General features: G+C 38.6%; 2 protein-coding genes across 3 annotated transcripts; both read left to right on the top strand.

Annotated features, from left to right (window-relative positions):
* Positions 1-699: 699 nt before the first annotated feature.
* gpalpp1 (GPALPP motifs containing 1) lies at positions 700-4,864 on the top strand. Its single transcript, XM_083997241.1, has 7 exons — positions 700-925; positions 1,021-1,129; positions 1,894-1,995; positions 2,096-2,369; positions 3,440-3,604; positions 3,710-3,811; positions 4,617-4,864. Exons 1-7 carry the CDS (start codon positions 835-837, stop codon positions 4,833-4,835), a joined length of 1,062 nt encoding a protein of 353 aa, XP_083853367.1. The 5' UTR covers positions 700-834; the 3' UTR covers positions 4,836-4,864.
* Positions 4,865-6,399: 1,535 nt separating this feature from the next.
* LOC311005043 (general transcription factor IIF subunit 2-like) lies at positions 6,400-14,131 on the top strand. Of its 2 annotated transcripts, XM_083997328.1 has the most exons (9): positions 6,400-6,521; positions 7,534-7,607; positions 8,094-8,118; positions 8,346-8,484; positions 9,735-9,794; positions 11,570-11,651; positions 11,899-11,998; positions 12,317-12,460; positions 13,314-14,131. In XM_083997328.1, the coding sequence occupies exons 1-9, from the start codon at positions 6,456-6,458 to the stop codon at positions 13,434-13,436; spliced, it is 813 nt and encodes a 270-aa protein (XP_083853454.1). In that variant the 5' UTR covers positions 6,400-6,455; the 3' UTR covers positions 13,437-14,131. The 2 variants fall into 2 exon arrangements, with proteins under 2 accessions (XP_083853454.1, XP_083853455.1); XM_083997329.1 differs by lacking the exon at positions 9,735-9,794.
* The last annotated feature ends 1,486 nt before the right edge of the window (positions 14,132-15,617 follow it).

Genomic DNA, 15,617 nt, shown 5'->3' with positions numbered 1-15,617 from the left:
AAACAACAACAACAAAAAACAAAAGGTGAGTAAGTTATTGTTTGTTGAGATGGTACGGAAGCGCATTGCACACTTGATAAAATAAAATGTAGACACCTAGAGAGATCTTTTCTCGTAATTACGAGATCCTGATGTCGTAATTACGAGATAAGGTGTCTAAATTTTATTTTATCAAGTGAATGCAATGCGCTTCCGTACAAATCAAATCACAGTGAAAGAAAGATCACACCTCCTGCATTACATAGGAAATCAGCATAAAGGCTGAGTACCAGAGTATAAAAATTAATACATTAAATAAATAAAAGAAGTAATCAAAAGGAAAAAATAAAAAATAAAAAATAAATAAAATACAAATAAAAGATACAAGGGGTTCATCACAATTGAAGCATTTCCATAAGTGTATACAGTTTCTTAGCTTGGGCATTATCTATTTTTTTCAGACATCTTTGAAACAGAGAGAGCTCATTTTTAAGAGCCGACCATGAGGGGGAGGACTTAGCAAACCGACATTTATGTATGTAGTATTTTGTTGCTATAAATAAATTATTTACCAAAATTTCAGTTTTTTTTTATTTTTGAGAATTACACCCATTTGTGCTGCTTTTATTCTTGCAGCTGAATTGCTGACTTCCTGTTTTAGTGCGACTAACCTCCGGTAACTTCCTGCAGCGTCAGTGTTGTTTACTTCCGGTGTGAAAGGTGAACTACTCTCCTGTCTGAGTTTCTTCCGTTTACTGTGTATTTAACTGGTGAATGGAGCAGGTTTTTCTGACTTTAATAGAAATTACTGAAGCAACGTGACTAAAAAAGAAGCGATAATCAGTGTTAATAAAGATGTCGTCTGGTGGTAAACCAGTCGGGCCTGCTGCTTTGCCTCCGATGTCCAGAAGAAACCGTGAGGAAGACTCGGATAGCGAAGATGACCGTAAGTCGAGTCAGACGTGTGGACAGTAAAGAAAAAATGTTATTCTGTACACATTTAAGTTGTTTAATGTTTGTTTTAATGTTTTTTAACCGTAGTTGTTGGTCCGGCTCTGCCTCCGGGTTATAACCGGGGAGAAGCGTCGAGCTCCTCGGATGAGAGTGACCGGGAGGTGTCGTTCAAAAGAGCCAGGATGGGACACACAGAGTAAGTTCAACAAAATTTAACTCGAATAAGTCACTACTTTCCCATTTATTTATAAAGATGTAAATAATGTATTTATTGCTCATTTGTACATAGCTTATTATTAACGCTTCAATTGCAACAACTTCTAAGTTGCCAGGTTGTGGAAAATCGTCCCCCCTCCCCTCCAGCAATGGCAGTTTTCTTGTTTTTTTTTAGTTTCTTAATTAGTTAGGGAAACATCTGTTATAAAAAAAAAAAAAAAATCATAATAAACTGCCTTTTAATATTTACAACTTTATTGTATTTAATTTGTGTGTTAATTGAATAGTTGTTTAATGGAAAATGAACTACCAAATATTGATTGTTGGTCAGTTTCTGAAGAAAAAAAACAAACTTTCTCTGGTTACAACTTGTTAATCTTTGTTGTCTATGAAGGCAAACTAATTTCTTTTCGGACTGCGGACATAACCTACGATCCTGGGCTGGGAAATTGCACAGATGTGCATCTGTCTTTAGTTTTAATGACATCTCAGTTATCATTAGTTGCAGATATGACCTGCCTAAAAAAACCTGATAAGGTACTAGAAAGTTAATATTCATGCAGAACTCCTAACAAAGTAACAGAGGAGGATTTTCCCCCTATCTGGCAACCTGCATGTTTTTCTTTTTTAACTCATCTCTAAAACATTGGTAAATAATTTATTAGTCATTAATGATCAGAAAATGGTACCAAATGAAATAAACGTCTCACAAACATTAAAGTAACATATATGACTTTTGAACAGGGTGGAGAAATCAAAGAAGCAAGATGATGATGATGAGGATGATGGTTTCTTTGGACCAGCTCTCCCACCAGGATTTAAGAAACAACAGAGCTCACCAGAGAGGTGAGCAAATACATCTTCATATGGTTTATTCCAGTGAGTGAAAAGCTGTGGATAAACAGTTAATTATGGAAGCTGCTGTAACTTCATAGTGTTCCCCCAGGCCTCCTGTTCTGGGACCAGCTCTGCCTCCGGGGTTTCGCAGGGCAGCGTATGACGATGATGATGATGAGAATGATAACGATGATGATGAAGATGGAGAGGGTTTCCCAGGACCTGCTCTGCCCCCGGGCTACCAGGCCGAGCCCTCCAGCAGCGAGGGAGAGGAGGACGACGACGTGATCGGACCGATGCCGGCCAAGGGGCCCATCGAAGACTCTGTGGCTCACGACTTTGAGCTCCGAGCACGGAGGATGAAAGAGAAGCTCACAGGAAGTGTGAGTTTTATCTGCGTAGTTACACATTTATTTTTTCATTGTTTATATTGTCAAATGTTTTTGGTTAAATGTACAAAATTTTATTGAAAACAAAACTGGACATTCACTACAACTACATGAAAAGGACATTTTGTTTTACTTTGAAAATAACAAAATGGAAAATGATTTTATTTTTTTTGTACAACTTGTTTTATATTTAGGTAAATTTCACATACACAAAAAAATGGGCTAACAGCAAACCAAATTTTACACTTTTTTTTACAGGAACTTTATCAACACAGCATCGACATTAATGGACTTCAATTTCCAAAAGCTTTAAAAACAAACTCTATTTTGCAGAAATTTTTATTTAATTAATATGTTGTTTTTTTCTTTTCTTTATACCTTTATTTATTTTCTCTCTTCCCCTGGCTTGACAGTTTTTGTTATGTATATAATTATTAATAAAGTAAAAAAAAAAAAAGTTGTATCTGCATAGTCTGCACTGTACAAACTCTTCAAGGGTTTCCTGTTCCGCCTTTTTAAACTTTACTTCCTGTGCTTTCAAAATTTTGATCCTTATTTATTAACTGTATTTATTTATTTATTATTGATTCACTTTTTTTTTCTCCCATTCGCACAGTTTCTTTCATTTATTTTATTATTAATCAATTTCTCTTTCTATTCTTATTTATTTACTCACGTCCAACTCCACTTAAGCATCCATCCTCCGCTCCCTCTTCCCCTCTTTCATTCTTTCATCCTTTATCCCGGCTGTCCCTATTTCTTCCTTCTTACCTTCAGAATTAATGCTGTCATTAGTACTATTATGAGTTAGGTTATGTTTGCTATCACAACTGTTATCCCTACTACCCTGTATATCGTGTTTGTTATTGCGACCTATGTCACCGTCGTGATTCTTTAATTTCTTTCCTTATCTTTTGCACTATTACCATCACCACACTGCACTGCAGTCGAACTACACACGCACATCTTGTGTATCCATTGCTGTATGTCCGTTATGTTGTTTGTCCTGTGTTTCACAATAAAAAAATTAAAAAAATAAATTTTGATCCTTTCTGTGTTAACAGGACGCTCCCGAGGTGGTGAGCAGAGAAACGTGGATGACGGAGCTCCCACCAGAGCTGCAGCACATCGGCTTAGGGGCTCGGACTTTCAAAAAGAGATCAGGTCCAGCGAACAAAGACCGCTCCATGTGGACAGATACACCTGCAGACAGAGAGCGCAAAGACAGGGTAGAAAAATAATAACTTCTCTTTATTTGTACTATTGATATTATTTTTTTATCAAAAGTCTTGTATTACATCCCTGTGTTTCATGGATCTGCTCTTGACCAATAGGAACGCCTTGAAAAGAAGAGGAAGGGGGAGCCACTGGAAGAGAGTGTCCCACAAGTCTCCCACAAGGACTTGGAAATGGCAGGCAAAGTGTCTAAGTATAATGTAAGTACTGTAGTATGACCTCATCACTCTTCTTCTTCCTGAGTGTCCCCATATATAGTTAAAGGGATAGTTCACTCAAAATTGAAATTTCACTCATTATCTACTCACCCTCATGTCGACTAAGGGCTGGGAGAAATTTCAGAGTCCTCCGTGCCTTCTCTGAGTTACAGCGGGGCTCCGTGCAGCACTGCATGTCCATATAACGGTTGCAAATGGATACCACTTTTCTTCGTAACAAAAAGACACACCAAAAAACATCTAAATACCTCCATAGTGCTTGTATGTAATGTCCGTCTTGTATTGAAGCCCTGAAATGCAAAATTGTTCCGAAAAAAATTAAATAAGTCTATATTTCAAGCTTGTTTGCAGCACTGACGCTGGCGCAAATCGCGCGAGATTTGGACGGACCAGGAAGAGAAGCGTGCAAACAAGCTTGAAACATAGACTTATTAAATTTTTTTCGGAACAATTAAGCATTTCGGGGCTTCAATACAAGACGGACATTACATACGAGCACTATGGAGGTATTTGGATGTTTTTTGGTGTGTCTTTTTGTTACGAAGACAGTTGGTATCCATTTGCAACCGTTATATGGACATGCACTGCTACGCCGAGACCCCCTGTAACTCAGAGAAGCCACGGAGGACTCTGAAACTTCTCCCAGCCCTTAGTCCACATGAGGGTGAGTAGATAATGAGTGCAATTTCAATTTTGGGTGAACTATTCTTTTAATGTCAGATATATTGTTCATCTTACACATATTTACATGAAACTCATCATGACTCATTTCTCTACTAACTCCCAGGAGACCAAACGAGCCGAGTCGTTGATGAGCATGCACGCGAAGAAGATGAAGGAAAAAGCGAAGGAGAAGGTCGACAAACCGGTTGAGAGGAGACCGTTCGATCGGGACGAGGACCTGCAGGTCAATCGCTTTGATGACGCACAGAAGGAGCGGCTGCTGAAGAAATCTCAGGAACTGAACACACGATTCTCTCACAGCAGAGACAAAATGTTCCTCTAACCAAAGTGTCAAGAGTCCAGATGTGCAGGACTGTTTCTATAGATACCGATGTGTTACACAAATAGAAATTTTAATTTTATGAACAAACCAAACCGTTTGAAACAGACAATTAAAACATGTCCATTCATGAGAGTACATGTCACTGAGAGGTCACAATGCTACGACAAATGTTTCAAACTGATGAAAGCAGCCAGAGACGGCTGCTCAGGGCTGATGTTACGAAAGCAAGTGGTAAAATAAATAAATAGTTTTTCTTACATTGTTTCAGGTTATTGTTTTAGATCTGGAAAATAATCTGTTGAACCTTGTTTATCTTGATACAGATTAAAGCCATTTTTCTGAATAATTCAGGGGAATAATAACGATGCTCTTATCATTCCCTTATTGTCAATTTAGACAAAATCAGCTTGATTCATAGTCGATTGTAATTCAGTGTTGGTTTGTCCATTTGTAACATCATCTCCTCCTTAGCCTGTCCAATTCAAACAACACATTTAACCCCGTCATATATTATATATTGTTGTATAATATGACATATATAGTTTGTTTATAATGAGTGAAACGATGCTTCTCTTTAGCCTGACATGGAAAATGTCTCAGTGCCTCAAACTCTGCAAGGAATGTGGGAAAACTGGGATTGATTTATTAGATTTTCTGTGTAATGTTTTGTACAGAATGCTGTAAAATGCATTGTTAGGCTGGCTGCACATCTTGTAGCTTTGCAGTCTCCACTGTGTCTAGAAAACAGATTTTCCTTTTGTTTTGTCTGAAGATGATTAAACTTTTTCTCTTCTTTTTTTTTAACTTGTGTGTTATGTTCTTTTGAATATAGTATCTACAAGTTTTGAAAAAGCACTGAATTCATTCTGTTAAAGCCTGGTGGGATTTAAACCCCCAGATTTGGTTAACAAATAATTAAATGAAGTCTAGATTATGTTCTCACACATACCATAAGCCTTCATTTTATTTATCAAATGCTATATATCTGATTGTGTTGCATGGTGTCAGGAGACAAATATACACTGCTAACACTTGTTAGCAGACTGCTGTTCCAGTTTCAATTCCGTCCATTGTCTGTTTTTCTCCTACTTATCTGGTTCCACATCCAATTAATTAAATACACTTGATAATTATGAATTTATTTAAAATTTTTAAAATATTTTTTATTTATAAAATGCAAATCACAGGCATCTAGTGTATGCAAAACGTAAATGAACAAACAACCCCCCTTTTCCCCCTTCCCAGACCCATGGTACGATTAAGGTGTTTCTGTGGGTATGACAAGACAACATAACAGAAAAGAGACAACATAAATACATACTGTAAATAAATAGAATAAAACACATGTGGAAAATGGGAGATATCTATATACATACACACATACACGGTAATAAATAATGATCATTATGAATTATTGTCATTAAATGCTGGGAACTGTTGAATAAAATTTGAGCTTTGTTATGCTTATTTACTTGTGAAAAACCCTGGAAGGATGTTTATTTTAATGCGTTTGAGGAACCGAACTGATTTGAGCCTTCGGGGCTGCCATACTTCGTTATGCGCATGCGCCTGACGGTTGTGTTGACTAGCTCGCGGTAGCGTCTTTATTTCTATGTAAACATGTCAGAGAAAGGAGAAGTGGACTTAACTGGTGCCAAGCAGAACACTGGCGTGTGGCTTGTAAAGGTGCGTATCATATCTGATATTTTAATAACATTATTTCATTGAGATATCTGTTTATTTACCAGTTTGAACAGCAGCAGAGGCTAACGGTCATGTAGCTTAGCATCTACTGTAGCTAACGCAGGCTAGCTGGTAGTTAGCTAAGTTAAACTCATCACCACAACTGCTTATAATCAATATAATAATGTTAAATATTAAGTAAAGCATCTTATTAATATGAATGTTTACCATAAGCTAGCGTTTAGCAGCAGCTGAGATTTTGACAAAGCTGCCAAAAGTGTCATGAGACTTGTTAGTAAAGCACCGCTAAGTGAAGCAACGTGTTTGTATAAAGAGGGTTAAATACAGCTGCTGTGTTTATGTTTATGTGTTGATAAATGGGTTTTGTTATGAAAAAGTGCGAATTATGGCTCATTTTAGATTTTGACACGCATATCTGTCACAGAACGACCACAGGTAACGTTAGTTATGGATTAGCATGTGAGCATCACAGTGAGTAGCCTACTGGCATCTAATGGATATAATACCAGTCCACTATAAGATCATTTATGAGAAGTATTCTCATGACCAAACACATACAACAAAAAGACAAACATACACACTGCAACAACTAAGTGTTGTTAGTGGAAAGCTGTTGAATTTTTTTAACTTCCAGTTTCTATTCCATCCATCATTCATTGTCTTCTACTTATTAATTACTGTCATTTACTGCCAGGAAGTGCTGAATACAATTTTATATACATATATTTAAGTTTTGAAAAACCTTGATTTTAAATTACTGGACCTTAAAATTTAAAGGGTTGACCATGGAGTAGCTCTTTGGATGTTTAGCTCCTTTCTTAGGATGTTTATTTTAATGCGTTTGAGACAACTGTGTGTTGATGTCCAGATAAATATTGCCAGTTATGCAATTCAGCTCATATTACTGTTACAGATTTCAGCCAAAGTTATCCTTTGGTGTGTGTGCTTAGTGAGAGCAGCAGTTGTGAAATGTACCCATGTTTTGTTTATGCAGGTGCCCAAATACCTCTCTCAGCAATGGGCGAAAGCGTCTGGCAGAGGAGAGGTCGGGAAACTCAGAATCTGCAAGTAAGTGAAACAACTTCGCATCAGTAATAATGATTTATTTTAGACACATAGTCCATATGCAGGGTATCCGCGGGGTCTTAAAAAGTCTAAAAAAGTCTAAAATTTGAAAATCTAAATTTTAATAGTTATATATTCCAATCAATTTCTGATTTTGTGACTCCGCATTTATTGTACGTTTTTTATTTGTCATGATAGGTCTTAAATTTCACCCATAATAGTCTTAAAAAGGTCTTAAAAAGTCTTAAATTTGAGCTGGTGAAACCTGCAGAGACCCTGATATGACAACTAAGAAAATTGAAAGACAAAAAATGGGAGGAAGTACATTGTGCCATTAAAAATGCATTATATATACAAACCATACATATAAATGAAGCACATATGAGATAGATTTATAGATTTATAAAGGTCTTCATGTTAAAGGCATGTTGTGTCTTCTTCTCATGTTTAATAATCAATTAATTTTGCTTATATCTTTGTATTTTCAAGGAAAGGAAACCAAGGAAAAGCAGAGGTAAGTGATGTCTAAAGTGGACATTAATTAATCCTGGTCACAAAACCTTTTTAATACTACATTTTGTGTGTGAAGAGCCCAATTTTCTTCAGTTAATATGATATTATTGACTGATTTTTAACTACTAAATGTTTGGAACTGTCAAGATTAATCACATAAAATCAAAAGTAGGGAACGGGGTTGGAAATATAAAATATAAAAAATCTAAATGTTTCTGCTTGTCACAGGTGAGTTTCACTCTGAATGAGGAGCTGACTGTGATCCAAGGCATCGAAGACAAGACGGTGTCGGCGCCTCGCGAGCACCCGTTCACCATGCAGTCGGTGGGGGGTCAGACATTGGCGGTCTTCACCGAGACTTCATCGGGTGAGTTTCTGTCTTCATCAAGCAGGAGGATGATAACGAGTGTGTGTACTGCTGTATTTGAGTTTTCTGTTATACGAATGATCTGTTGTTGTTTGTTTTGTTTTTTTAAACTAGAGCCCAAAGGTGAGTTGTGTGTGTGTGTGCTCAGGTGGAGCAGGCGTCCGTCCTGCTGCTTTCTGTCGTCATGCTCAGTTCCCCTCCGTCGCCTGCGCCCCTTTTGCTTGTCTTGTGTTTTGGTTTTAATCTCGGCACATTTTTCCTGGAGTGTGAAGTTGTCCACAGTTGTCCTCCTCAATAATAAATCTACCAAACATAAACGGACAAGTGAACACTCGGTGGAAAATAGAAGAGAGCTGGTCTGTTGATTGAAAAAAAAAAAAAAAAAAAACTTGTCTTCATCCAGTCTGATCTGTGTTTCTGTCTCTGTGTTGAAGGGAGTTTTTTAGTGTCAGTGTGTGATGATCACCTGTCAGTCATTCATTTGTCGTGGTTTGACCTTTTTTTTTTGTTTTTTTTGTAAGTTTGCTGCCAATCATGTCAGAAGATTGGGTGTATGTACTGTATGATCAGGCACGGTGCTCTCATTTGGAATTAATTTAACATAGAGACGATCAATATCAACACAAATCATCCCTGAATTTGGAGTTGATTGAGTTTGTGCATGGGTTTCTTTGCTTTGGTTTGGATTTCTCCAGCCCTCTCAATGCAGTGAGGGCATTTTGTTGCTAATGGGCGCTGGTGAGCTTGTGTGTGTGTGTGTGCATATTTGTGTTAAGGCTGCACAGTTGAAATCATAAATCACATACCGGTATACTCTATATCTTTACATGCAGAGATTTGCCCACTGAGGCAGCTGCTGAAAAGAAGAGAGGCATTTATTCTGCATTTTCCAAACTGCAGTAAACTGCTTTGGTAAAAAGTGTAAATATGTGTCGAATAATAAATCAAAATGGTAAATTATATGTAAATAAGTTGAGTTTCAGTGCAGACCTGTGGTGTGTGTGTGTGTGTGTTTTTGGTGGGACCAGGGTTTCTGTGCTCGCTCTGCTTGCTTTGCTCATGCGCGTGTACACAACCACAACCTCTGTGTGATTAAACCTTTTTCGTGTGCGACTAAACCCTGGGTGTGGTTCTTTATGTTCGACTCCTTCCTCCTCCTCCTCTTCCTCTTCCTCCTTCCGTCCGTCCTCCATCCCCTTGTACTTTCATGTTTACCATCCCTCCCTCCCTCCCTCCCTCCCTTCCTGTAGGCCAGTCAGAAGAGAGATCTGATGGCACCAGCTCAGGTTCGGGGGCGGGGTCAGGTCCAGGTGAGTCCTCCGCTTCGCGAGCGAGTGACAAAGTTGCACCGCCGGCCGGGAATCAGACACACCAAGTGTCTTTAATTTTCTTTCTTTCTTTTTTAAAATAAATGGCGTTTTTTTTTTTTTTTGTAGTATCACAGTAGTTCCCACCCACAAAGGAAGGTGCATGTGTTGGTACCCAAACTCTGGACACACTGACGTCATGTAGCGTCCACGTTTTTGCCATGTGTCTTCTTTTTGTTTTTTCTTTATGAAGCATCTGCACTTTGTTTGCACTATTCTGACTGGAGGAGGGACATGTGGTCAGACTGGGTTAAGACTGTGCTTGAGAACAGTGCTGCCTGCTCGGTGGAACGGCTGTAACGTCAGTTTTAATATTGTTTTTGGCAAATTGATTCTGTATCAGCGAGCGTCCAAGCGTTCAAATCTCCATATGAAATAAGCTGTGACTCTGAGACTCTGGTGTGAACCAGTGGTGGTTTCTTTTGTGTGTGTTTTACCTGCTCTGTGTATTTAAATCTCTCATTCAGCAACAAACTGTTTCGGTCCTCAGCTACCAGAGCGAACAGACTCTCAGCCAAACTCTTAAAGGGATAGTTCAACATTTTGGCAAATTGACCCATTGCCATAATCGCTATAGTCATCATAGCAGTAGGTTCGTTTTCGTTACCTTTAATTGTCGGTGCAAGCTATTTTTAGAACGGCGGAGCAGAGTCGCGAGCTGCTCAGAGCTACGCTATGGAGGCTAATGGGATTTCTTGGTTTCCCTCATCAAACTCATCAAATACACAATCCAACAACTCCACAACGCTCTGGTGGACAAGTTGTGACCTGCACATTCACCACGCTATGAGATAATAACAGAACGTTACCAGACAGAGTTGTTTTAGAGGGAAATTCGTGTAAAACCGCTGATGCGCGTTGCCTTCAGGGACAGTTTTTCAGCAAGCAGTCTCTGCATTTCCGTCTAAAACAACTCTGTGTGGTAACGTTCTGTTATCTCATAGCGTGGTGAATGTGCAGGTCACAACTTGTCCACCAGAGCATTTTGGAGTTGTTGGATTGTGTATCTGATGAGTTTGACGAGGGAAACCAAGAAATCCCATGAGCCTCCGTAGTGTAGCTCTGAGCAGCTCACGGCTCTGCTCCGCCGTTCCAAAAATAGTTTGCACTGACATATCACTATAGGGATTATGGGAATGGGCCAATTTGCCAAAATGTTGAACTATCCCTTTAAAGACAAAGCTGTTAATGACTTATGGATAGTTAATCTGCACAGTAGTATATTGACACATTTGAGGAAGCGGTGTGAATGAAGCTGCAGTAATCAGGTAAAAAATGTTAAGTTGTGGTTTCCATTCTGAGCCAACGTGACTGATACAGAAATAATCTTGGAAAAAGTGGAGAGAAAAGTAGATGTGTGGACATTTTCCCTTTTTTTTTTAAAATGTTTTTTTAATTTATTTTGGTTGAAATAGAGAGAGAAAAGGGGAATGAATTTGCTGATTTAAAAGAACTGAATAATAGATGAGCTTAACATTTGGCTTGGTGGCGTTTCTTTCGAGTCTGGACTGAACTAGATTCATGAACTTGTTTCTGATGTATTCTCTCTCTCTCTGTTGTTTTGTTTTGTGTTGTACACATCGCACCATCGGTCATTATTAGTATCTGCGCTCATCGTTTCTTTCTCCCACACACGATGCCACCACCCACTCCTCCCTCACTGAGACTCTTACGTGTTGATTTATGAGGTTTTTATTAATAAACTTTGTATTTTTCAGATAAATTGGCGCTGGAGGGAGTGGTGGTGCAGAGAGCAGAGTGCAGACCTGCTGTTAGTGAAAGTTACATGAGGCTAAAGAGGTGAGTCATTTGGAAATTAGTTTACAAACACAACCTGCACCTGCATATCATGAATATACTAGATGTGAAAATCCCTTATTTACATACATTGATCAAGGTAAATTGAATAACTTGCATAAAATCATAAGAGTCTCTTTGTTTCTGTCATCTGAATCATTCAAAATTTAAATTAAATTCCCCAAAAGATGCTAAAATTAGCTTTGTGTACTGTATTTGCCAAGTAAAAGAAATTCTCCTTGTGTGACAGGTTACAAATAGAGGAGATGTCCAAACCAGCCAGGCTGTCGCAGCAGCTGGACAAAGCCGTCACCAGCAACTACAAACCTGTGGCCAACCATGCAAACAATGTAAGAATTAAATACCACTCAGGGTCGCCTTGTTTTAATCTATCTCAGTGTTTTATTTGCTCGCTCTAATTATCCACTCTGCTGTTTGTTTGCACAGTGTTTATTGATGCACCCGGACAAGGATTTGCTGTGCATTTAAAATCCTACAGTCATGTTGTGACACTGCTCAGCATTGTTTGTTTGTAGATGATCTGTGTCTTTTCAGCAAGGGACACGATGGAAATTTTTAGAACATGATTCACCAAACTGAATTATTATTTTTATATTGTTGTAATAAAAGAGTTGTGACACTGTTCACTCACTCACTTTTCTCTGCAGCTCGAGTACGAGCGAAAGAAGAAGGAGGAGGGCAAGAGAGCGAGAGCAGACAAACAGCAGGTGCTGGACATGCTGTTTTCTGCTTTTGAGAAGCACCAGTACTACAACATCAAAGACCTGGTGGACATCACCAAACAGCCTGTGGTAAGACGAACGAGCAACACACAGCACCGTTAATAACCCACAAAATTACATTTATATGTCACTGTGATACATTTGAGATGCGGAAGATTTGATTAATACAGTTATTGTGCAGCTTTTTCTTATGACACAGGGTGACCATATTTTGATTTCCAAAAAAGAAGATGCTTGGCTCTCCAAACTTAAATGATACTTAAAGTTTGCACGGAGATGCCTTTATAACTTTATTCAAAGTATGACTCGTCTGTATGGATAAGAAAATTCAGTCATACAACAAAATAATATCTCTGTATAACCAAAGACACAAATTCAGATTCTCAGAGGTTATTCAACATGCTTTATTAGGCCTAAAATAATCTCCCTTTAACAAGTCTCTATGGTGAACTACTTGGTCGACCCTATTGCTTCATCATTTTGTAATGAGGCAAAAGGGATCTGACATTTGCTCACACACAACAAAGTACTGTAGTATCATATGCAAAGCGCCAGTCAATTTAAGTACACTCTTAAGGTCTTGTGAAAAACAATGAAAAGAGAAGTCACAGCATACTGATTGATGCTGTGACATGCTCTGTTTTTATTATCGCTTAATGTTTTATTGTCTCTATGCTTGTCTTTGTCTTATTCTTGTTGTTTTCTTAAGTTGTAATTTTTATGTAATGCACCTTGTCCATCATTTTAGATGCTGTAAAGTGCTATATAAATAAAACTTGATTGATTGAAAACAGGACATTTTATCAAATTATTTTTTTTAAAAAGAGGACATTTGGTTACTCTACCTAAATGCAGTTACATTCACTAAAACCAAGATAATTATATTAATCTTTTGCATATTTTTTTTTTCTCCCCCTCTCAGAGTTACTTGAAGGAAATCTTGCGAGACATCGGCATCTACAACGTGAAGGGAACACACAAGAACACCTGGGAGCTGAAGCCAGAGTACCGACATTACCAAGGCGAGGAAAAGACCGATGAATAGTTTCTAAACGCCACACAAGGTCGATGCACCACCCACCTCCTCATCGGACGAGGGAGGGCTACACTCGCCCCCCTCCCCCCCTAGACCAGATCGGGCTTTGGAGCTCCAGATGTTGAGACTGAATTTTGACAAGGAGAGGTTCTCGTATCTATTTTGTAGGAGACACAAAGGCAGAGAAGGATGATGGCAAACAACAACCATCTTGTCCTGACGTTGTCTCATGTGGTCGTAGCTCCAGCGAGGCCTCGAGGTCAAAGCCCCCTCCCTCCCCCCGGTGTCTAATTTAGCTGTTTCGTCCGTCAGAGGCATTGGGTGTAGGATTTTATGAAGTATACGATGTGTTTATGAACCCTGGTTTCTAGAATTGAGGTATTTTTTTAATGTTTTTGACACAAGTAAGTGCATCCAAAGGTAAGAAACTTGCTATTGACTGGGCATCATGTTCTTAACAGAGGGATGTGATGTGACTCATGTAACAACTCTCACAGCTTCCTTTTTCTACATGTTGTGTAGTTTTTAAATCACAAATGATCAGGTTTTTTCCCACCACAACCTCCAAAGATAAAATCTATTAAAAAAAAAAGAAATTTTGAATCTACACCACTGCTAATGTAAAGTCTTCTTGTCCCCACATTACTGTTGTTCACTGTTGAAATTTAAAGTGTTTTACTAATGCAATAAAACGTTTCAATACATTTCTCAATTTTACTTGATATTAGAATGACAAACCTTAAAAGCATCCATTGCATGTTTTATAGCTGAACTATCTGGTTTCATTTGGTTTAATTATGCGTTTAACAGGATTGTCAGATTTTAATCAACCAAGGAGTGCAATGTTTCAGTCAGTACTTACTGCAGATGAAAATTGCCAAAACATCTGGTTAATTTCTAGTTCCCCTCAAACTATTGATTGCAACTTATACACCCAGGGTCTCTGCAGGCTTCACCAGCTCAAATTTAAGACTTTTTAAGACCATTATGGATGAAATTTAAGTCCTATCATGACAAATAAAAAAACATACAAAAGAAATGCGGAGTCACAAAATTAAAAATTGATTGCAATATATAAGTTGCGTGTTAGGCTTGTTTGTAGTTGAAAATACATTCAATAAAGCACAATGAAGTGTCGCAGGAGCATTTTATTGAGCATTTGCGGTAGCGAGGGCTCTACCTTAACATTTTTCCCAAGGAGAACGCCTAAAGTAAACTATTTGGGGGCACAAAAAGAAATTGGGGAGCGAAATTAAAAATGTTTATGTAACATATTTATTTAATTCACTGGCAACCAACAGGCAGATGGCTTTAAGCCTTGAATAAATGAGGTCAAACGTGACCCATTTTTACATTGGAGATGGTACACAGTAAACAGTAAAAACACCAACATTTCACCTTTGACCTGAAATGTGATGACTTCTAATGTGACCCAGAATAGACAAACATGGAAATATTTCAACTTCTTTAATCAACAGCCACGAGCCACAACCTGTTCTGTATTATGACCAACACAATATTTGACACATGAAGTAAATACATTGGCCTTTGGTCACCCCTATATATTATGGTATTAAACTACAACTTTTTATTTAACTAGGCTAGCATACTGATTTGTTGAACTTATAGGCTTGTTACTAAGTATGTATTAATTATCATGATAATCAGCCTGATGTACATAAAACTCAACCTGTCACACAGCTCCATGTTGTCTCTGTGTGGTGTTCAGGGACAGTCAGGACAGTCTGAGGACAGACAGCTCTGAGGTTGAAGTTTATATTAATGCACCGTGACACTGTGGCAGGTCTCAACGTCTTCACCACAGTTCAGCTGGAGGAGCGGAAAACTCCGCTGTTCTCGGTTCCACCGCAATGAGCGATAAATCGCGTATCTCGTGTATCTCGCGTTTGGTTGCGCGTAAAAGCTCGCGCGAAAAAAAAGCGTTCCTCGTGTTTGTGTGGGAAGCCCCTTTGGGTCTTCCCACCAAACACGATGAAATAGACGAAGACGCGAGGGTCCCGTCGCCATAAAAGAATCGGGTGTATTGCGTCGCAAAAAAAAAAAGTCGCGTATACCGCGTCTCGCGCCTAATCGCGTCTCGCGCCATCGCGTCTTTGCGTCACGGCCTTTTACACCGCGTAATGACGTAACGAATAAACGGTGACGGTGTGAACGAACAACATAGAACAG

Source organism: Trachurus trachurus, assembly GCF_905171665.1.
Source record: "Trachurus trachurus genome assembly, chromosome: 3".
NCBI lineage: Eukaryota > Metazoa > Chordata > Actinopteri > Carangiformes > Carangidae > Trachurus > Trachurus trachurus.
Note: the sequence above shows the minus strand (reverse complement) of the source record. Positions and strands in the feature narration are given on the sequence as shown.